The sequence below is a fragment of the Salmo salar genome, chromosome 02 (genome assembly GCF_965601325.2).
Source record: "Salmo salar chromosome 02, fSalSal1, whole genome shotgun sequence".
NCBI lineage: Eukaryota > Metazoa > Chordata > Actinopteri > Salmoniformes > Salmonidae > Salmo > Salmo salar.
In genome coordinates, this window is record NC_138292.1 from 4,205,275 (window position 1) to 4,229,510 (window position 24,236).

Consider the following 24,236-nt stretch of genomic DNA (forward strand, 5'->3'; position numbering starts at 1 on the left):
CCCTAACCCACAGAGAGAGGAGGTATAACTGGCTGTAACCCCTAACCCACAGAGAGAGAGGAGGTATAACTGGCTGTAACCCCTAACCCACAGAGAGAGAGGAGGTATAACTGGCTGTAACCCCTAACCCACAGAGAGAGAGAGAGAGAGGAGGTATAACTGGCTGTAACCCCTAACCCACAGAGAGAGAGAGGAGGTATAACTGGCTGTAACCCCTAACCCACAGAGAGAGAGAGAGGAGGTATAACTGGCTGTAACCCCTAACCCACAGAGAGAGAGAGAGGAGGTATAACTGGCTGTAACCCCTAACCCACAGAGAGAGAGAGAGGAGGTATAACTGGCTGTAACCCCTAGCCCACAGAGAGAGAGAGAGGAGGTATAACTGGCTGCTTTCAGTTTAAAAAGGCAGCTCTGCTCAACAATCACCATTTCCTTCAGATTGAGAGGGGAAACAGGGACAGAAAACTATTGGTACATAAACCTCCATTTTTCCATTTCATTTTCCTCAGTTACACATTTACAAGATGACATCTGAAACAAACATAAATAAACGCAGCAAAGATGACCACAACCAATCAAAATCATTTAACTCAAAGTGCATCAGGCAGCCATGAGCCAGTACATCATTCACTAACCAATCAAAGGGATTCTTCTTTTTCACATCAATTTATCCTCCTGTCGCCACAACGGTACATTAAGCTGCTAATGGACAAAGACTTCCCAGGAGTATCATTAATATGAAAATGGCCCATTGTGGTGTTTCCTATGAAATTAGCAGCCCTGTGCTCCAAATACAAATTTACACCCGGCCACTCTGGGCTCCCTGGGGCCACGGAGATAATTTACACCCGGCCACTCTGGGCTCCCTGGGGCCGCGGGGAAAATTTACACCCGGCCACTCTGGGCTCCCTGGGGCCGCGGGGATAACTGACTGAACTGTGAATCTTCTCTCATCTCTCCTCTACCAGATTAAAGTGAGGAGGAGAAGAGAGACAAACAAGAGAGGGAGGGGAGAGAAAGAGGAATGAGGAGAGAGGGATAGGGAAAGTGAGAGGAGAGGAGCATGGAGAGCAGTGGGAAGAGAGGGAGAGAGATGGGGAGAGTGAGAGAGAGATGGGAGAGAGTGAGAGAGAGATGGGAGAGAGCGAGAGGGATAGAGAGATAGAGAGAGGAGAGGAGCATGGAGAGCAGTGGGAAGAGAGGGAGAGAGGGATAGAGAGAGAGAGGGATAGAGTGAGAGGGAGAGAGAGAGGGGGATAGAGAGAGAGAGGGATAGAGATGGAGAGAGGGATAGAGAGAGAGAGAGAGGGAGGGATAGAGAGAGAGAGGGATAGAGAGAGGGGGAGAGGGATAAAGAGAGAGACAAAGAGGGATAGATATATAGAGATAAAGACAGAGAGAGAGAGAGGATAGAGAGAGAGAGAGAGAGAGAGAGAGAGAGAGAGAGAGAGGAGAAGGAGAGGGATAAAGAGATATCCTCTCCTAACTGCTCTCTCTCTCTCCTAACTGCTCTCTCCCCTAACTGTTCTCTTTCTCTCCAAACTGCTCTCTCTCTCTCTCTCCAAACTGCTCTCTCTCTCTCCAAACTGCTCTCTCTCTCTCTCTCCTAACTGCTCTCTCTCTCTCCTAACTGCTCTCTCTCTCTCCTAACTGCTCTCTCTCTCTCCTAACTGCTCTCTCTCTCTCTCTAACTGCTCTCTCTCTCCCCTAACTGTTCTCTCTCTCTCCTAACTGCTCTCTCTCTCCCCTAACTGCTCTCTCTCTCTCCTAACTGCTCTCTCTCTCTCCCCTAACTGTTCTCTTTCTCTCCTAACTGCTCTCTCTCTCCCCTAACTGCTCTCTCTCTCTCCTAACTGCTCTCTCTCTCCCCTAACTGCTCTCTCTCTCTCCTAACTGCTCTCTCTCTCTCCCCTAACTGCTCTCTCTCTCTCCTAACTGCTCTCTCTCTCTCCCCTAACTGTTCTCTTTCTCTCCTAACTGCTCTCTCTCTCCCCTAACTGCTCTCTCTCTCTCCTAACTGCTCTCTCTCTCCCCTAACTGCTCTCTCTCTCTCGTCTCGAACTGCTCTCTCTCTCTCTCTCTCCCCTAACTGCTCTCTCTCTCTCGCCTAACTGCTCTCTCTCTCTCCTAACTGCTCTCTCTCTCTCCTAACTGCTCTCTCTCCCCTAACTGCTCTCTCTCTCTCGTCTCGAACTGCTCTCTCTCTCTCTCTCCCCTAACTGCTCTCTCTCTCTCTCCTAACTGCTCTCTCTCTCGCCTAACTGCTCTCTCTCCCCTAACTGCTCTCTCTCTCTCGTCTCGAACTGCTCTCTCTCTCTCTCTCCTAACTGCTCTCTCTCTCCTAACTGCTCTCTCTCTCTCTCTCCTATTAGGGAGATCAACTGCATCATATCAGGCTGATTCTGAAGAACCAACTAGTTCAGTTTCTTGATACAATACAAGCCTTATGTAGGAGGAGCTTGTTATTCACAGGAGATGTGTAGTCATTAGAGATGTGTAGTAGTGTGTAGTCATTAAGGATGTGTAGCAGTGTGTAGTCATTAGATATGTGTAGCAGTGTGTAGTCATTCGATATGTGTAGACATTAGAGATGTGTCGTAGTGTGTAGTCATTAGAGATGTGAAGTCATTAGATATGTGTAGTTGTGTGTAGTCATCAGAGGTGTGTAGTCATTAGAGATGTGTAGTCATTAGATACATGTAGTAGTGTGTAGTCACTAGAGATGTGTAGTAGTATGCAGTTATTAGAGATGTGCCGTAGTGTGTAGTCATTAGAGATGTGTAGTTGTGTGTAGTCATCAGAGATGTGTATTCATTAGATATGTGTAGTCATTAGAGATGTGTAGTCATTACATATATGTAGTCATTAGAGATGTGTAGTAGTATGCAGTCATTAGAGATGTGCAGTAGTGTGTAGACATTAGATATGTGTAGTAGTGTGTAGTCATTAGAGATGTGTAGTCATCAGAGATGTGTAGTAGGGTGTAGTCAATAGAGACGTGTAGTAGTGTGTAGTCATTAGAGATGTGTAGTAGTGTGTAGTCATTAGAGAAGTGTAGTAGTGTGTAGTCATTAGAGATGTGTAGTCATTAGAGATGTGTAGTCATTAGAGATGTGTTGTTATTAGAGATGTGTTGTCATTAGAGATGTGTAGTCATTAGAGATGTGTAGTAGAGTGTAGTCATTAGAGATGTGTTGTAGAGTGTAGTCATTAGAGATGTGTTGTAGAGTGTAGTCATTAGAGATGTGTAGTAGGGTGTAGTCAATAGAGATGTGTAGTAGTGTGTAGTCAATAGAGATGTGTAGTAGTGTGTAGTCATTAGAGATGTGTAGTAGTGTGTAGTCATTAGAGATGTGTTGTAGAGTGTAGTCATTAGAGATGTGTAGTAGTGTGCAGTCATAAGGGTTAGTAATAACAGCTATTAGTCTTCACTGTGTTGTAGAAGGGGTCTGTGGCTGGCCTGGCATGCTGACTGATTCAGCACAGATACCAGGGGAAATGAGATCACAGACGAACTCATTCTGACCTCTGAGACGGTGCTCATTTTTACACACACACACACACACACACACACACACACACACACACACACACACACACACACACACACACACACACACACACACACACACACACACACACACACACACACACACACACACACACACACACACACACACACACACACACACACACACACACAGTTAAAGTGCCTGTCCACTTGGTCCTTGTCAGAGTCAGTAAGTGAATGAGTGTCAGTGTGTAACATACGGCCTCATGTCAGGAAGAGGGAACGGAAGGGAAATGGTCATTACTGGATTTAAAAGAGCTCCATTCAGCAGCACTGCTTTGATATGTACAGAGCAAAGACCAAGACTCCAAAAACATACCCCTCCTCTCCTCTCCTCTCCACCTCCTCTCCTCTCCTCTCCACCTCCTCTCCTCTCCTCTCCTCTCCTCTCCTCTCCTCTCCTCTCCTCTCCTCTCCTCTCCTCTCCTCTCCTCTCCACCTCCTCTCCTCTCCTCTCCTCTCCTCTCCTCTCTATACTGTCCTGGCTCCTCTCCTCTCCTCTCTATACTGTCCTGGCTTCTCCTCTCCTCTCTATACTGTCCTGGCTCCTCTCCTCTCTCTATACTGTCCTGGCTCCTCCTCTCCTCCTCTCTCTATACTGTCCTGGCTCCTCCTCTCCTCTCCTCTCTATACTGTCCTGGCTCCTCCTCTCCTCTCTCTATACTGTCCTGGCTCCTCCTCTCCTCTCTCTATACTGTCCTGGCTCCTCCTCTCCTCTCTCTATACTGTCCTGGCTCCTCCTCTCCTCTCTCTATACTGTCCTGGCTCCTCCTCTCCTCTCTCTATACTGTCCTGGCTCCTCCTCTCCTCTCTCTATACTGTCCTGGCTCCTCCTCTCCTCTCTCTATACTGTCATGGCTCCTCCTCTCCTCTCTATATACTGTCCTGGCTCCTCCTCTCCTCTCTATACTGTCCTGGCTCCTCCTCTCCTCTCTCTATACTGTCCTGGCTCCTCCTCTCCTCTCTCTATACTGTCCTGGCTCCTCCTCTCCTCTCTCTATACTGTCCTGGCTCCTCCTCTCCTCTCTCTATACTGTCCTGGCTCCTCCTCTCCTCTCTCTATACTGTCATGGCTCCTCCTCTCCTCTCTATATACTGTCCTGGCTCCTCCTCTCCTCTCTCTATACTGTCCTGGCTCCTCCTCTCCTCTCTCTATACTGTCCTGGCTCCTCCTCTCTATATACTGTCCTGGCTCCTCCTCTCCTCTCTCTATACTGTCCTGGCTCCTCCTCTCTCTATAATGTCCTGGCTCCTCCTCTCTCTATACTGTCCTGGCTCCTCCTCTCTCTATACTGTCCTGGCTCCTCCTCTCTCTATACTGTCCTGGCTCCTCCTCTCTCTATACTGTCCTGGCTCTTTTCTCCACGAGGCTTGTGGTAGAATATAATGATACAGTGTTACATGGTCTTGTGCAACAGGCTGAGCCCAGGCTGCCCTCCCTTAGACACATCAATGTGCTGCTGGACCAGCTGTGTGGACTGTGGTGTTACAGCAGGTGACATTCATCATAGTGGAGAGATACAGATCTGACCCCATTCTCAGACACGAGGCGCTTCACGCTACCACAACAGTCCAGCAGGAAACAACGACAGAGAGAGAGAGAGAGACAGAGAGAGAGAGAGAGAGAGAGAGAGAGAGAGAGAGAGACAGAGAGAGAGAGAGAGAGGGAGAGAGACAGAACGAGAGGGACAGAGAGAGAGAGAGAAAGACAGAGAGGGAGAGAGACAGAACGAGAGACAGAGAGACAGAACGAGAGAGAGAGAGAGACAGAGAGACAGAACGAGAGAGAGAGAGAGAGAGAGGGAGAGAGACAGAACGAGAGAGACAGAGAGAGAGAGAGAAAGACAGAGAGGGAGAGAGACAGAACGAGAGACAGAGAGAGAGAGAGACAGAGGGAGAGACAGAGAGACAGAACGAGAGAGAGAGAGAGACAGAGAGACAGAACGAGAGAGAGAGAGAGAGAAAGAGAGAGAAAGACAGAGAGAGAAAGACAGAGAGAGACATAATGACATTTGTAATGTCTTTATTCTTTTGGAACTTCTGTGAGTGTAATGTTTACTGTTCATTATTTTTATTCATTCGTTTATTTCACTTTTGTTCATTATCTTCTTCACTTGCTTTGGCAATGTTAACATATGTTTCCAGGTCCCCAGCCTCCACAGTAGATACCACAGTGTTCAATAGGGTGTCAGTCACCAGCCTCCACAGTAGATACCACAGTGTTCAATAGGGTGTCAGTCACCAGCCTCCACAGTAGAGCCCACAGTGTTCAATAGGGTGTCAGTCACCAGCCTCCACAGTAGAGACCACAGTGTTCAATAGGGTGTCAGTCACCAGCCTCCACAGTAGAGACCACAGTGTTCAATAGGGTGTCAGTCACCAGCCTCCACAGTAGATACCACAGTGTTCAATAGGGTGTCAGTCACCAGCCTCCACAGTAGAGTCCACAGTGTTCAATAGGGTGTCAGTCACCAGCCTCCACAGTAGAGTCCACAGTGTTCAACAGGGTGTCAGCAACAGAGAATGTCTATATCATTTCTGAAGCATCAAGACGCTTGAAATTAAAGGGACACTTCAGGATTTTGGTAATGAAGCCCTTCATCTACTTCCCCAGAGTCAGATGAACTCCTGGATTTCGTTGTTATGTCTCTGTGTCCAGTATGAAGGAAGTTAGAGGTCATTTTTTGAGATGACAATGCTAACTAGCTTTAGCGCAACGCCTGGAAGTCTATGGTGTCTACTAGCATGCTAGCAGTTACCATAAACTTCCAGTCATTGTGCTAACACAAGTTAGCAATAGCGCTAGTTAGCGACTTCTTTCAAACTGCAGGCAGACATAAAAATGTTATCCACGAGTTCATCTAACTCTTGGAAAGTAGATGAACTGATTCATAGCCAAAATCCTGAAGCATCCCTTTAATGTAAGCAGTATTTCTGGAGGAAATCCTGAAGCATCCCTTTAATGTAAGCAGTATTTCTAGAGGAAATCCTGAAGCATCCCTTTAATGTAAGCAGTATTTCTAGAGGAAAGCCTGAAGCATCCCTTTAATGTAAGCAGTATTTCTAGAGGAAATTCTGAAGCATCCCTTTAATGTAAGCAGTATTTCTAGAGGAAATCCTGAAGCATCCCTTTAATGTAAGCAGTATTTCTAGAGGAAATCCTGAAGCATCCCTTTAATGTAAGCAGTATTTCTAGAGGAAAGCCTGAAGCATACCTTTAATGTAAGCAGTATTTCTAGAGGAAATCCTGAAGCATCCCTTTAATGTAAGCAGTATTTCTGGAGGAAATTCTGAAGCATCCCTTTAATGTAAGCAGTATTTCTAGAGGAAATTCTGAAGCATCCCTTTAATGTAAGCAGTATTTCTAGAGGAAATCCTGAAGCATCCCTTTAATGTAAGCAGTATTTCTAGAGGAAATCCTGAAGCATCCCTTTAATGTAAGCAGTATTTCTAGAGGAAATTCTGAAGCATCCCTTTAATGTAAGCAGTATTTCTAGAGGAAATCCTGAAGCATCCTTTTAATGTAAGCAGTATTTCTAGAGGAAATCCTGAAGCATCCCTTTAATGTAAGCAGTATTTCTATATTTCTAGAGGAAATCCTGAAGCATCCCTTTAATGTAAGCAGTATTTCTAGAGGAAATCCTGAAGCATCCCTTTAATGTAAGCAGTATTTCTAGAGGAAATCCTGAAGCATCCCTTTAATGTAAGCAGTATTTCTAGAGGAAATCCTGAAGCATCCCTTTAATGTAAGCAGTATTTCTAGAGGAAAGCCTGAAGCATCCCTTTAATGTAAGCAGTATTTCTAGAGGAAATCCTGAAGCATCCCTTTAATGTAAGCAGTATTTCTAGAGGAAATCCTGAAGCATCCCTTTAATGTAAGCAGTATTTCTAGAGGAAAGCCTGAAGCATCCCTTTAATGTAAGCAGTATTTCTAGAGGAAATCCTGAAGCATCCCTTTAATGTAAGCAGTATTTCTAGAGGAAAGCCTGAAGCATCCCTTTAATGTAAGCAGTATTTCTAGAGGAAATCCTGAAGCATCCCTTTAATGTAAGCAGTATTTCTAGAGGAAAGCCTGAAGCATCCCTTTAATGTAAGCAGTATTTCTATATTTCTAGAGGAAATCCTGAAGCATCCCTTTAATGTAAGCAGTATTTCTAGAGGAAAGCCTGAAGCATCCCTTTAATGTAAGCAGTATTTCTAGAGGAAAGCCCGGTACAGTAAAGGTTATCATTATAATGAACCTGGCAGGGGGGGTTTCTTACAGCGGCTTGAAATGTTCAGTCCATTACATCACTTCCTGTGTTAGTTTTACTGTATTACCATAAAACACCTCACATTGTAATTTCTACTTTATTATATAGAAGCTCCATAACCCTCCAACGCCAAAGGCTACGGCTAATATCAATATCACTTCCTGAATAAAATCTACTTCATTTGGAAAAGCGTCGCTGATCACCACCATTTAGGTTGGCTGACATGTTGAACATTTCCAAAACAGGGGAAACGGATTTCTTCTGAGAATGTGATCCCATCAACATACCTTACAATACATCCTAGAGTAGATTTACCCTCCAGCACCAGGCACACCAGGGATCAGTCCCAAATGGCACCCTATTCCCTACAAAGTACACTACTTTTGACCATAGCCCTACACTCTGCGTATAGACTGTCCTCTCTCTCCATCCCTTCCCTACCTACCCCTTCATATAGACTGTCCTCTCTCCATCCCTTCCCTACCTACCCCTTCATATAGACTGTCCTCTCTCCATCCCTTCCCTACCTACCACTTCATATAGACTGTCCTCTCTCTCCATCCCTTCCCTACCTACCCCTTCATATAGACTGTCCTCTCTCCATCCCTTCCCTGCCTACCCCTTCATATAGACTGTCTTCTCTCCATCCCTTCCCTACCTACCCCTTCATATAGACTGTCCTCTCTCTCCATCCCTTCCCTACCTACCCCTTCATATAGACTGTCCTCTCTCCATCCCTTCCCTGCCTACCCCTTCATATAGACTGTCCTCTCTCTCCATCCCTTCCCTACCTACCCCTTCATATAGACTGTCCTCTCTCTCCATCCCTTCCCTACCTACCCCTTCATATAGACTGTCCTCTCTCTCCATCCCTTCCCTACCTACCCCTTCATATAGACTGTCCTCTCTCTCCATCCCTTCCCTACCTACCCCTTCATATAGACTGTCCTCTCTCCATCCCTTCCCTACCTACCCCTTCATATAGACTGTCCTCTCTCTCCATCCCTTCCCTACCTACCCCTTCATATAGACTGTCCTCTCTCTCCATCCCTTCCCTACCTACCCCTTCATATAGACTGTCCTCTCTCCATCCCTTCCCTACCTACCACTTCATATAGACTGTCCTCTCTCCATCCCTTCCCTACCTACCCCTTCATATAGACTGTCCTCTCTCCATCCCTTCCCTGCCTACCCCTTCATATAGACTGTCCTCTCTCCATCCCTTCCCTGCCTACCCCTTCATATAGACTGTCCTCTCTCTCCATCCCTTCCCTGCCTACCCCTTCATATAGACTGTCCTCTCTCCATCCCTTCTCTACCTACCCCTTCATATAGACTGTCTTCTCTCTCCATCCCTTCCCTACCTACCCCTTCATATAGACTGTCTTCTCTCTCCATCCCTTCCCTGCCTACCCCTTCATATAGACTGTCCTCTCTCTCCATCCCTTCCCTACCTACCCCTTCATATAGACTGTCCTCTCTCCATCCCTTCCCTACCTACCCCTTCATATAGACTGTCTTCTCTCTCCATCCCTTCCCTGCCTACCCCTTCATATAGACTGTCCTCTCTCCATCCCTTCTCTACCTACCCCTTCATATAGACTGTCCTCTCTCCATCCCTTCCCTTCCTACCCCTTCATATAGACTGTCCTCTCTCTCCATCCCTTCCCTGCCCTTCATATAGACTGTCTTCTCTCTCCATCCCTTCCCTACCTACCCCTTCATATAGACTGTCCTCTCTCTCCATCCCTTCCCTGCCTACCCCTTCATATAGACTGTCCTCTCTCTCCATCCCTTCCCTACCTACCCCTTCATATAGACTGTCCTCTCTCTCCATCCCTTCCCTACCTACCCCTTCATATAGACTGTCCTCTCTCCATCCCTTCCCTACCTACCACTTCATATAGACTGTCCTCTCTCCATCCCTTCCCTACCTACCCCTTCATATAGACTGTCCTCTCTCCATCCCTTCCCTGCCTACCCCTTCATATAGACTGTCCTCTCTCTCCATCCCTTCCCTGCCTACCCCTTCATATAGACTGTCCTCTCTCCATCCCTTCTCTACCTACCCCTTCATATAGACTGTCCTCTCTCCATCCCTTCCCTTCCTACCCCTTCATATAGACTGTCCTCTTTCTCCATCCCTTCCCTGCCCTTCATATAGACTGTCTTCTCTCTCCATCCCTTCCCTACCTACCCCTTCATATAGACTGTCCTCTCTCTCCATCCCTTCCCTGCCTACCCCTTCATATAGACTGTCCTCTCTCTCCATCCCTTCCCTGCCTACCCCTTCATATAGACTGTCCTCTCTCTCCATCCCTTCCCTACCTACCCCTTCATATAGACTGTCCTCTCTCCATCCCTTCCCTGCCCTTCATATAGACTGTCCTCTCTCCATCCCTTCCCTGCCTACCCCTTCATATAGACTGTCTTCTCTCTCCATCCCTTCCCTGCCTACCCCTTCATATAGACTGTCCTCTCTCTCCATCCCTTCCCTACCCCTTCATATAGACTGTCCTCTCTCTCCATCCCTTCCCTACCTACCCCTTCATATAGACTGTCCTCTCTCTCCATCCCTTCCCTACCTACCCCTTCATATAGACTGTCCTCTCTCCATCCCTTCCCTACCTACCCCTTCATATAGACTGTCCTCTCTCCATCCCTTCCCTACCTACCCCTTCATATAGACTGTCCTCTCTCTCCATCCCTTCCCTGCCTACCCCTTCATATAGACTGTCTTCTCTCCATCCCTTCCCTGCCTACCCCTTCATATAGACTGTCCTCTCTCTCCATCCCTTCCCTACCTACCCCTTCATATAGACTGTCCTCTCTCCATCCCTTCCCTACCTACCCCTTCATATAGACTGTCTTCTCTCTCCATCCCTTCCCTGCCTACCCCTTCATATAGACTGTCTTCTCTCCATCCCTTCCCTGCCTACCCCTTCTAATAATGAATAACTCAGGGTCTCCTTGACCCACTTCAGTGTGAGCGTCCTAGTAGAGATAATAGTTCATCAGTATATTCAGATTCTCTCTCATATCATCCTTTATTTAACTGATTTGATCCTGAAGGACAACAGTTATTTTCCCTCCATTTAGTTTCATGTCTAGTCAGTCAGGTGTTACCCTCACCCCTCACCTCTCCTTTCCTGCTAACTTCAATCCAAATCATCCAAAGACCTCCTCTTCACTCCTCTCCTCTCCTGTCCTCTCCTCTCCCCCTCCCTAAACTCCTCTCACCTCTCCTGTCCTCTCCTCTCCCCCTCCCTCAACTCCTCTCACCTCTCCTGTCCACTCCTCTCCCTCAACTCCTCTCACCTCTCCTGTCCCCTCCTCTCCCCCTCCCTCAACTCCTCTCACCTCTCCTGTCCCCTCCTCTCACCTCTCCTGTCCCCTCCTCTCACCTCTCCTGTCCCCTCCTCTCCCCCTCCCTCAACTCCTCTCACCTCTCCTGTGTCTGTCAGCTGCTTTGCAATTACCAAGGCAGAAAGTGACAGTGAGAGTGAGAAAGAGAGAGAAAGAGAAAATGAGAGGGGGAAAGAGAGAGAGAGAGAGAGAGAGAGAGAGAGAGAGAGAGAGAGAAAGAAAGAGAGAGAGTTAGAGAGAGGGAGAGACAGAGAGAGAGATAGTGAGAGATATTTCTAACCCCCCTCTGGTTCTCTGACTGTCTCTGGGCTTAATGCTGTGCTAAACACCTTCCTTACTAAAGGTCTTAATACGTCACAGAATCACACAGCCCTTCACAGCTCAAATCACCCTGTAATTTACTAGCTCCACTACTGCCCTTTTCCCACTGTCACTCCATCATCGCAGTAGCGAGACCGACCGTTCAGAAATAAAAGGAAAAAGGAAAATGTCAAACAGGAAGCACTAGGCTTTGTTCAGATATCTTTTCATGTCTTGGAGAGACAGAAAGTATATCCATTAAAGGTGCAATGTAATCCCCCGAAAAAAAGAATGTCCAAATGAAATGCCCATGAGCCCAATCTGGATCTAACAGCACCAATCACCAAAATGGAGACGAGCTCGTCGGCATCGTTATTTTCTGGATGTGTCAGAAGTAACCGACGTGAGAGGCTTAGGAGAGTGCACTTGGCATTCTCCTCACCAATCAAAACCATTTCCTTTGATTTTGTCCAATAGCAGGTGACGTAATATCTGAAGTATCTGAGAAAGAAACAAGCCCAAGCAGACAGCTCTGGCCTTTAGCTGGTTGGAAGAACACAGCAGATGAACCCATCGCTAGGCAGATGGACCCATCGCTAGGCAGATGGACCCATCGCTAGGCAGATGGACCCATCGCTAGGCAGATGGACCCATCGCTAGGCAGATGGACCCATCGCTAGGCAGATGAACCCATCGCTAGGCAGATGGACCCATCGCTAGGCAGATGAACCCATCGCTAGGCAGATGAACCCATCGCTAGGCAGATGAACCCATCGCTAGGCAGATGGACCCATCGCTAGGCAGATGAACCCATCGCTAGGCAGATGGACCCATCGCTAGGCAGATGAACCCATCGCTAGGCAGATGAACCCATCGCTAGGCAGATGAACCCATCGCTAGGCAGATGAACCCATCGCTAGGCAGATGAACCCATCGCTAGGCAGATGAACCCATCGCTAGGCAGATGGACCCATCGCTAGGCAGATGAACCCATCGCTAGGCAGATGAACCCATCGCTAGGCAGATGAACCCATCGCTAGGCAGATGAACCCATCGCTAGGCAGATGGACCCATCGCTAGGCAGATGGACCCATCGCTAGACAGATGAACCCATCGCTAGGCAGATGAACCCATCGCTAGGCAGATGAACCCATCGCTAGGCAGATGAACCCATCGCTAGGCAGATGAACCCATCGCTAGGCAGATGGACCCATCGCTAGGCAGATGGACCCATCGCTAGGCAGATGGACCCATCGCTAGGCAGATGGACCCATCGCTAGACAGATGAACCCATCGCTAGGCAGATGAACCCATCGCTAGGCAGATGAACCCATCGCTAGGCAGATGAACCCATCGCTAGGCAGATGAACCCATCGCTAGGCAGATGAACCCATCGCTAGGCAGATGAACCCATCACAGGAAACAAAAAATGCCTTCCCACTGTCCTCCACATCCATCCAACCATATCCTTACACAAGGAATTAGCATTTAACTGGTATTTCCTTCATTAGCAGAAAGCTTCATCAGGTTTTCATTTGAATGTATCAGAGCAGAAACGTGGCCTATACATATGGGACCACATTACAACCTCAATGAACCCCCCAGCCAATTAAAACAGCTTCTCACAGTACTTCTACCTTGTTACTAGTGTGGCACATCCCCGGGATTACAGCACTAACACACACACACACACACACGCTGTCAGACACACACGCTGTCAGACACACCCACACACACGCTGTCAGACACACCCACACACGCTGTCAGACACACACACACACACACACACACACACACATGCTGTCAGACACACACACACACGCTGTCAGACACACACACACACACACACGCTGTCAGACACACCCACACACACATGCTGTCAGACACATACACTAACACACACGCTGTCAGACACATACACTAACACACACACACACACACACACACACACACACACACCACACACACACACACACACACACGCTGTCAGACACACCCACACACACACACACACACGCTGTCAGACACACCCACACACACACACGCTGTCAGACACATACACTAACACACACACGCTGTCAGACACACACACACACACACACTCTGTCAGACACACACAGCCTCACTATAATCCTCCTTCCACCTGAGGAGACAGTCTCTGTCCGTTGTTCAACAACTGATGTTACTGCTGGTGCTGAGAACAGTTACCTTGTAGAGGAACTCAGAAACATAGTGTCAGGCCTGGATGTCAACTAGTGAACATCTGTGAATTCCTAAATATGTATACAGTCAATACACACACACACACACACACACACACACACACACACACCCACACACACCACACACACACACACACACACACACACACACACACACACACACACACACACACACACACACACACACACACACACACACACACACACACACACACACACACACACACACACACACACACGTTGACAGTACCTCTAGGTGCTCCAGGATGTATGGAGGGTTGGTCATGCCCAGTCTCAGCATGGCTCCTTCAGGAATCTCTTCCACTAGTCTCCATAGCAGAGTGGGCAGGTCTGTCCCGATGTCCTTCCCATATGCCCCGGTGTCCTCACTGGTCAGCCAGATCTCACACACACCCTCTGAGGAGAGAGAGAGAGAACACACTAAATACCATGACGTCCTGTAATAACTAAAAAACACATGGAAAATCACAAAGAAACCAACAAGTAAATAGTTGTAATTATTGTCTCTGAGGAAAAGGAAAGAGATGTACACTAAGAAAACATATGGATTATCATAAAATACAATGAATAGCATCTGATACGGCAGCATACCAACATAATATAGAAGGTGATTACTGGTAAAAAAATACCTTAGTAAATACCTTAGTAACTTCTTAGTAAATACCTTAGTAACGTCTTAGTAAATACCTTAGTAAATACCTTAGTAAATACCTTAGTAAATACCTTAGTAACGTCTTAGTAAATACCTTAGTAAATACCTTAGTAAATACCTTAGTAAATACCTTAGTAAATACCTTAGTAACGTCTTAGTAAATACCTTAGTAAATACCTTAGTAAATACCTTAGTAAATACATTAGTAACGTCTTAGTAAATACCTTAGTAACGTCTTAGTAAATACCTTAGTAAATACATTAGTAACGTCTTAGTAAATACCTTAGTAACGTCTTAGTAAATACCTTAGTAAATACATTAGTAAATACCTTAGTAACGTCTTAGTAAATACATTAGTAAATACCTTAGTAAATACCTTAGTAAATACCTTAGTAAATACCTTAGTAACGTCTTAGTAAATACCTTAGTAACGTCTTAGTAAATACCTTAGTAATGTCTTAGTAAATACCTTAGTAAATACATTAGTAACGTCTTAGTAAATACATTAGTAAATACCTTAGTAAATACCTTAGTAAATACCTTAGTAAATACCTTAGTAACGTCTTAGTAAATACCTTAGTAACGTCTTAGTAAATACCTTAGTAATGTCTTAGTAATGTCTTAGTAAATACCTTAGTAAAGTCTTAGTTAGGCTACCTTAGTAAATACCTTAGTAAAGTCTTAGTTAGGCTACCTTAGTAAATACCTTAGTAATGTCTTAGTTAGGCTACCTTAGTAAATACCTTAGTAAAGTCTTAGTTAGGCTACCTTAGTAAATACCTTAGTAAAGTCTTAGTTAGGCTACCTTAGTAAATACCTTAGTAAAGTCTTAGTTAGGCTACCTTAGTAAATACCTTAGTAAAGTCTTAGTTAGGCTACCTTAGTAAATACCTTAGTAAAGTCTTAGTTAGGCTACCTTAGTAAATACCTTAGTAATGTCTTAGTTAGGCTACCTTAGTAAATACCTTAGTAAAGTCTTAGTAAATACCTTAGTAAATAGGCTAACTTGATAAATACCTACAACAAAATAATAATTTCTTGACCAGTCCTGCAGATGAAATGGAAGTAGCTTAACAACCAGGTGTCCATCTCCTACCTAGATGTGGAACACTAACACATCTCATGGCAGATCACTTCCCATTCAGGATTCAGAGGAGACAGTTGGCTGATTCTAGTTCACACTGACTGCAAGGGATCATTTCAATAACTGAGTAAGATACATGTAGCTGGGAGGTAGTCAAACTGAACGAGCACACAGACTCACGCACACAGACTCACGCACACAGACTCACGCAGACTCACGCACACAGACTCACGCACACAGACACAGACTCACGCAAACAGACTCACGCACACAGACTCACGCACACAGACTCACGCACACAGACTCAAACACACAGACACAGACTCACGCAAACAGACTCACGCACACAGACTCACACAGACTCACGCAAACAGACTCAAACACACAGACACAGACTCACGCACACAGACACAGACTCACGCAAACAGACTCACGCACACAGACTCACGCACACAGACTCACGCACACAGACTCAAACACACAGACACAGACTCACGCAAACAGACTCACGCACACAGACTCACACAGACTCACGCAAACAGACTCAAACACACAGACACAGACTCACGCAAACAGACTCACGCACACAGACTCACGCACACAGACTCACGCACACAGACTCAAACACACAGACTCACACACACAGACTCACGCACACAGACTCACGCACACAGACACAGACTCACGCACACAGACTCACACAGACTCACGCACACAGACTCACACAGACTCACGCAAACAGACTCAAACACACAGACACAGACTCACGCAAACAGACTCACGCACACAGACTCACGCACACAGACTCACGCAAACAGACTCACACACACAGACACAGACTCACGCAAACAGACTCACGCAAACAGACTCACGCACACAGACTCACACACACAGACTCACACACACAGACTAACGCATACAGACTCACACACACAGACTCACACACACAGACTCACACAGACAGACTCACGTACACAGAAAGACTCACACACACAGACAGACTCACACACAAAGACACACAATGAACCATATGTAATAATTATATACACATAATTGAGGAGACTAAATCCTTAACATTGATATGTGACTTCCTTGGGACCCAAATGAGCAGCCATATTTTAGGTACCCGTACGGGCAGCCATATTTTAGGTACCTGTACGGGCAGCCATATTTTAGGTACCCGTATGAGCAGCCATATTTTAGGTACCCGTATGAGCAGCCATATTTTAGGTACCTGTACGGGCAGCCATATTTTAGGTACCAGTACGGGCAGCCATATTTTAGGTACCCGTACGGGCAGCCATATTTTAGGTACCCGTACGGGCAGCCATATTTTAGGTACCCGTACGGGCAGCCATATTTTAGGTACCCGTACGGGCAGCCATATTTTAGGTACCCGTATGAGCAGCCATATTTTAGGTACCAGTACGGGCAGCCATATTTTAGGTACCCGTACGGGCAGCCATATTTTAGGTACCCGTACGGGCAGCCATATTTTAGGTACCAGTACGGGCAGCCATATTTTAGGTACCAGGCAAGCTCAATCATATATGGAGCTAAAGACTACAAATACTACTTGCACCAAGGCCTGCAATGCGAGAGGCAGATGTGACATGAGTCTGATAAGGAATGTTTACCAGAAGAATGAGAAAATCTGAATGTTTGGGGGCAAGGAGACATGCTCGTTGTTGTTGCTTTGCTTCAAACTGTCAACTGATGCTTATGTTGTGATCTGTATCTGGCAGCTAATTGGGGACTAAGCCACCATGGTCAAAAGCTTCGATTACATTGTTTTGCTATTGTTGCCTCTGTAATAAATAAACAGGAGAAAATAAGTAGGGAAGTCTGAGTGTGAACCCTCTTCAGTGAATCTAATGTTTTGCTCAACGAACCAGTTCTGAGCGCAGTGGTTTCCAGAAACCTTCATCATTACACAGAGTCGACAGTACAGAACCAATGATCAGAGGTTAACCTACTGACCTTACAGTGCCTTCCAGGGGCTGAGAAGTCTGCATAATGATCTGATGGAGGATTATGGGATATATCATGGTGGAGATCAGCTGAATACTGAACAACATGACAGTAAGGTTGTATTCAGGTGAGTAGCTAGCTAATGAGGTCTCTCTCTTTCTCCCTGTTCCACTCTCAGAGGACCTCAGACTGCATCAAGATTCCTCTCTCTCTCCCCCCCTCCATTTTCCCCATGCAGCCAGCTTCTGTTCAAATCAGAAAACCCTGATTAATTATCAATGAAATCCTTCAACGTCAATTTCCCGCAGGCTGAACACTGAACCTGAGACAGAGAGGCTGAAACCAAAACATCAATAATCATCAGAGAAGTAGCAACATATAAAATAGTCAACCAAAACACCAGAGAAGTAGCAACATATAAAATAGTCAACCCAAACCAAAACACCAGAGAAGTAGCAACATATATAATAGTCAACCCAAACATCAGAGAAGTAGCAACATATATAATAGTCAACCCAAACACCAGAGAAGTAGCAACATATATAATAGTCAACCCAAACACCAGAGAAGTAGCAACATATATAATAGTCAACCAAAACACCAGAGAAGTAGCAACATATATAATAGTCAACCAAAACACCAGAGAAGTAGCAACATATATAATAGTCAACCCAAACACCAGAGAAGTAGCAACATATATAATAGTCAACCCAAACCAAAACACCAGAGAAGTAGCAACATATATAATAGTCAACCCAAACCAAAACACCAGAGAAGTAGCATATATATAATAGTCAACCCAAACCAAAACACCAGAGAAGTAGCAACATATAAAATAGTCAACCCAAACCAAAACACCAGAGAAGTAGCAACATTTTTATTTAAACAATAACGACTTTCCACAAGAACCTTGTGTCTACAACAAGAACCTTGTGTCTACAACAAGAACCTTGTGTCTACAACAAGAACCTTGGGTCTACAACAAGAACCTTGGGTCTACAACAAGAACCTTGGGTCTACAACAAGAACCTTGGGTCTACAACAAGAACCTTGGGTCTACAATACCAATCTTGTTCCTCAGGATTTGAAGTAAAGAACACTGGAGAACCTCTGTAGAGACTTGTTGACCTAGATGTTAAATCCCACACCGGCATTGAGGTCAGATCTGAGACTGGGAATCTGCCTCTTTGATATAGTAACTTTTTAAAAGTGATTTCATAACCTTGGATTCAGTAATGTTATTTTTGGCAGATGGCTTCAGCAAGCGGTTTTGAATATGGCGAACAATGAGGGAGCCTCCTTGTCCTGTGCCTCACTGAGAAGGATAAGCAAGCCAAACAATTGGACTTGGAAAAGAGTTTCTGTATGGGAATATCAGAACCTTGCCTATAGCGGAGGTTAACTTGTAAAAAACACAGCCAAACAATCTGAATATCATAACAACTTCAACAGGGGTACAGAAGCACCTTACCTCCTAATGGGAGTGCTCATAGCAAGGTGATGGGGGTAAACTAGTAAAAAAACTAAACCAATTAACCTGTATGAACTGAAAAGAGGACTCAATCGTTTACCACGGCAAGAAAACAGGACGTGAGTGTCAGGCTGACATTTCCATCACCTGCATGTGGTTAAATGAGATGAATGCTGTGTTACTGTGACCTGCTTCCTTGATGTTCTTTCCACAGCAGCCCCATTAGAACCCATCTACAGGAAGGTTTGATGTCATACATTCATGGGTGGATGGGGAGGCTGCTTTTCATAAATACATTCCTACAAAACCTGTAACGCACACAACATCTCACAAGGGAGGCCAACGGAGAAACAGAGAGGGATGGAAACAGGGCCGGTGTGGAAAGAGACAGGGAAAGAGTGTGATCTCTGGGTTTAGAGCAACAGGGTGGAGAGGACTGGAGGGTGTGTCCCTGAACAAGCAGGGGGGGAGAGGTGGAAAGGGAGAGTCCCAAACATACAGGGGGGCGGCTGCAGAGGGTGCAGGCAGCCAGGGCCAGGAGAACAGCTGAGTGCTTTGCCTAACCCTCTCCAAACAAAACATCAGGCTGGAGCTGTAACGTAGGCTGTTGGCCCAGTGACAGGGGTGGGAGGACAGGAGAGGACTGGTGCAGGGAGGCCACCAAACAGCCACCACCAGGACTGGGCAGGGAGGCAGGCTGTTGGCCCAGGAACAGGGGTGGGAGGACAGGAGAGGACTGGTGCAGGGAGGCCACCAAACAGCCACCACCAGGACCGGGTAGGGAGGCCGTCTGTCTGTTACTAACTCTACTAACACAACCCTCCCTGAACCTCCCTGAACCAAGTGTCTGTCTGTCGTCTGTCTGTCACTAACACTACTAACCCCAAGCCAACAGTGTGGCAGGACTCTGACGTCAGGAAGAGGTTTGGCTTTTGGAACAGCTCCATTGGCTGGGGAATGTTTGTCTGCCTTGGACAGAGATCATGGTTTCCTTGCTGTTGTCAACTGTCCCAGGACTGAATAAGGACTGAATAGCTCCACAATGAAATAGGGTGCAGGCCAGGCAGCAGGCTGTTAGCCAGCCTGCCAGCTTAGTGGAGTCTGCCACTAGCACAGTCAGTGTAGTCAGCTCAGCTTCCCCCATTGAGACCGTGTCTGTGCCTCGATCTAGGTTGGGCAAAATTAAAAATGGCGGTGTTCGCTTTAGCAATCTCACTAGTATAAAGACCTCCTCCATTCCTGCCATTATTGAAAGAGATTGTGATACCTCACATCTCAAAATTGGGTTACTTAATGTTAGATCCCTCACTTCCAAGGCAGTTATAGTCAATGAACTAATCACTGATAATAATCTTGATGTGATTGGCCTGACTGAAACATGGCTTAAGCCTGATGAATTTACTGTGTTAAATGAGGCCTCACCCCCAGGTTACATTAGTGACCATACCCCCCGTGCATCCGGCAAAGGCGGAGGTGTTGCTAACATTTACGATAGCAAATTTCAATTTACAAAAAAAAAAACAACAATGACGTTTTCGTCTTTTGAGCTTCTAGTCATGAAATCTATGCAGCCTACTCACTCACTTTTTATAGCTACTGTTTATAGGCCTCCTGGGCCATATGCAGTGTTCCTCACTGAGTTCCCTGAATTCCTATCGGATCTTGTAGTCATAGCAGATAATATTCTAATTTTTGGTGACTTTAACATTCACATGGAAAAGTCCACAGACCCACTCCAAAAGGCTTTCGGAGCCATCATCGACTCAGTGGGTTTTGTCCAACATGTCTCTGGACCTACTCACTGCCACAGTCATACTCTGGACCTAGTTTTGTCCCATGGAATAAATGTTGTGGATCTAAATGTTTTTCCTCATAATCCTGGACTATCGGACCACCATTTTATTACGTTTGCAATTGCAACAAATAATCTGCTCAGACCCCAACCAAGGAGCATTAAAAGTCGTGCTATAAATTCTCAGACAACCCAAAGATTCCTTGATGCCCTTCCAGACTGCCTCTGCCTACCCAAGGACGTCAGAGGACAAAAATCAGTTAACCACCTAACCGAGGAACTCAATTTAACCTTGCGCAATACCCTAGATGCAGTTGCACCCCTAAAAACTAAAAACATCTGTCATAAGAAACTAGCTCCCTGGTATACAGAAAATACACGAGCTCTGAAGCAAGCTTCCAGAAAATTGGAACGGAAATGGCGCCACACCAAACTGGAAGTCTTCCGACTAGCTTGGAAAGACAGTACCGTGCAGTATCGAAGAGCCCTTACTGCTGCTCGATCATCCTATTTTTCCAACTTAATTGAGGAAAATAAGAACAATCCGAAATTTCTTTTTGATACTGTCGCAAAGCTAACTAAAAAGCAGCCTTCGCAAATGGAGGATGGCTTTCACTTCAGCAGTAATAAATTTATGAACTTCTTTGAGGAAAAGATCATGATCATTAGAAAGCAAATTACAGACTCCTCTTTAAATCTGGGTATTCCTCCAAAGCTCCATTGTCCTGAGTCTGCACAACTCTGCCAGGACCTAGGATCAAGGGAGATACTAAAGTGTTTTAGTACTATATCTCTTGACGCAATGATGAAAATAATCATGGCCTCCAAACCCTCAAGCTGCATACTGGACCCTATTCCAACTAAACTACTGAAAGAGCTGCTTCCTGTGCTTGGCCCTCCTATGTTGAACATAATAAACGGCTCTCTATCCACCGGATGTGTACCAAGCTCACTAAAAGTGGCAGTAATAAAGCCTCTCTTGAAAAAGCCGAATCTTGATCCAGAAATTATAAAAAACTATCGGCCTATATCGAATCTTCCATTCCTCTCCAAAATTTTAGAAAAAGCTGTTGCACAGCAACTGACTGCCTTCCTGAAGACAAACAATGTATACGAAACGCTTCAGTCTGGTTTTAGACCCCATCATAGCACTGAGACTGCACTTGTGAAGGTGGTAAATGACCTTTTAATGACGTCAGACCGAGGCTCTGCATCTGTCCTCGTGCTCCTAGATCTTAGTGCCGCTTTTGATACCATCGATCACCACATTCTTTTGGAGAGATTGGAAACCCAAATTGGTCTACATGGACAAGTTCTGGCCTGGTTTAGATCTTATCTGTCGGAAAGATATCAGTTTGTCTCTGTGAATGGTTTGTCCTCTGACAAATCAATTGTAAATTTCGGTGTTCCTCAAGGTTCCGTTTTAGGACCACTATTGTTTTCACTATATATTTTACCTCTTGGGGATGTCATTCGAAAACATAATGTTAAATTTCACTGCTATGCAGACGACACACAGCTGTACATTTCAATGAAACATGGTGAAGCCCCAAAATTGCCCTCGCTAGAAGCCTGTGTTTCAGACATAAAGAAGTGGATGGCTGCAAACTTTCTACTTTTAAACTCGGACAAAACAGAGATGCTTGTTCTAGGTCCCAAGAAACAAAGAGATCTTCTGTTGAATCTGACAATTAATCTGGATGGTTGTACAGTCGTCTCAAATAAAACTGTGAAGGACCTCGGCGTTACTCTGGACCCTGATCTCTCTTTTGAAGAACATATCAAGACTGTTTCAAGGACAGCTTTTTTCCATCTACGTAACATTGCAAAAATCAGAAATTTTCTGTCCAAAAATGACGCAGAAAAATTAATCCATGCTTTTGTTACTTCTAGGCTGGACTACTGCAATGCTCTACTTTCCGGCTACCCGGATAAAGCACTAAATAAACTTCAGTTAGTGCTAAATACGGCTGCTAGAATCCTGACTAGAACCAAAAAATTTGATCATATTACTCCAGTGTTAGCCTCCCTACACTGGCTTCCTGTTAAGGCAAGGGCTGATTTCAAGGTTTTACTGCTAACCTACAAAGCATTACATGGGCTTGCTCCTACCTATCTTTCCGATTTGGTCCTGCCGTACATACCTACACGTACGCTACGGTCACAAGACGCAGGCCTCCTAATTGTCCCTAGAATTTCTAAGCAAACGGCTGGAGGTAGGGCTTTCTCCTATAGAGCTCCATTTTTATGGAATGGTCTGCCTACCAATGTGAGAGACGCAGACTCAGTCTCAACCTTTAAGTCTTTACTGAAGACTTATCTCTTCAGTAGGTCCTATGATTAAGTATAGTCTGGCCCAGGAGTGTGAAGGTGAACGGAAAGGCTGGAGCAACGAACCGCCCTTGCTGTCTCTGCCTTGCCGGTTCCCCTCTTTCCACTGGGATTCTCTGCCTCTAACCCTTTTACAGAGGCTGAGTCACTGGCCTACTGGTGTTCTTCCATGCCGTCCATGGGAGGGGTGCGTCACTTGAGTGGGTTGAGTCACTGACGTGGTCTTCCTGTCTGGGTTGGCGCCCCCCCCCCCCCCCCTTGGGTTGTGCCATGGCGGAGATCGTTGTGGGCTATACTCGGCCTTGTCTTAGGACGGTAAGTTGGTGGTTGGAGACATCCCTCTAGTGGTGTGGGGGCTGTGCTTTGGCAAAGTGGGTGGGGTTATATCCTGCCTGTTTGGCCCTGTCCGGGGGTATCATCGGATGGGGCCACAGTGTCTTCTGATCCCTCCTGTCTCAGCCTCCAGTATTTATGCTGCAGTAGTTTATGTGTCGGGGGGCTAGGGTCAGTCTGTTACATCTGGAGTATTTCTCTTGTCTTATCCGGTGTCCTGTGTGTATTTAAATATGCTCTCTCTAATTCTCTCTTTCTCTCTTTCTGTCTTTCTCTCGGAGGACCTGAGCCCTAGGACCATGCCTCAGGACTACCTGGTATGATGACTCCTTGCTGTCCCCAGTCCACCTGGCCGTGCTGCTGCTCCAGTTTCAACTGTTCTGCCTGCGGCTATGGAACCCTGACCTGTTCACCGGACGTGCTTGTTGCACCCTCGACAACTACTATGATTATTATTATTTGACCATGCTGGTCATTTATGAACATTTTAACATTTTAACATTTTGACCATGTTCTGTTTTAATATCCACCCTGCACAGCCAGAAGAGGACTGGCCACCCCTCATAGCCTGGTTCCTCTCTAGGTTTCTTCCTAGGTTTTTGGCCTTTCTAGGGAGTTTTTCCTAGGGAGTTTTTCCTAGCCACCGTGCTTCTTTCACATGCTTTGCTTGCTGTTTGGGGTTTTAGGCTGGGTTTCTGTACAGCACTTTGAGAATATCAGCTGATGTACGAAGGGCTATATAAAAATAAATTTGATTTGAAAAAATAAATTTGAATAAGACAGAAACCTATTGAAGCTGGCCTACGCTCCAGGAGAAGTACAACTACCCAGTACGTAGTGAAGCTGGCCTACGCTCCAGGAGAAGTACA

General features: G+C 45.8%; 1 protein-coding gene across 3 annotated transcripts in view; it reads right to left on the bottom strand.

Moving 5' to 3' along the window:
- The window catches only part of LOC106597444 (threonylcarbamoyladenosine tRNA methylthiotransferase), an 811,125-nt gene that overhangs the window by 328,827 nt on the left and 458,062 nt on the right, over positions 1-24,236 (bottom strand). For all 3 annotated transcript variants that reach the window (XM_082959157.1, XM_082959161.1, XM_082959159.1), the window contains exon 9: positions 13,963-14,129. In XM_082959157.1, coding sequence (XP_082815283.1) covers positions 13,963-14,129 — 167 coding nt within the window. The remainder of the gene's footprint in view (positions 1-13,962; positions 14,130-24,236) is intronic.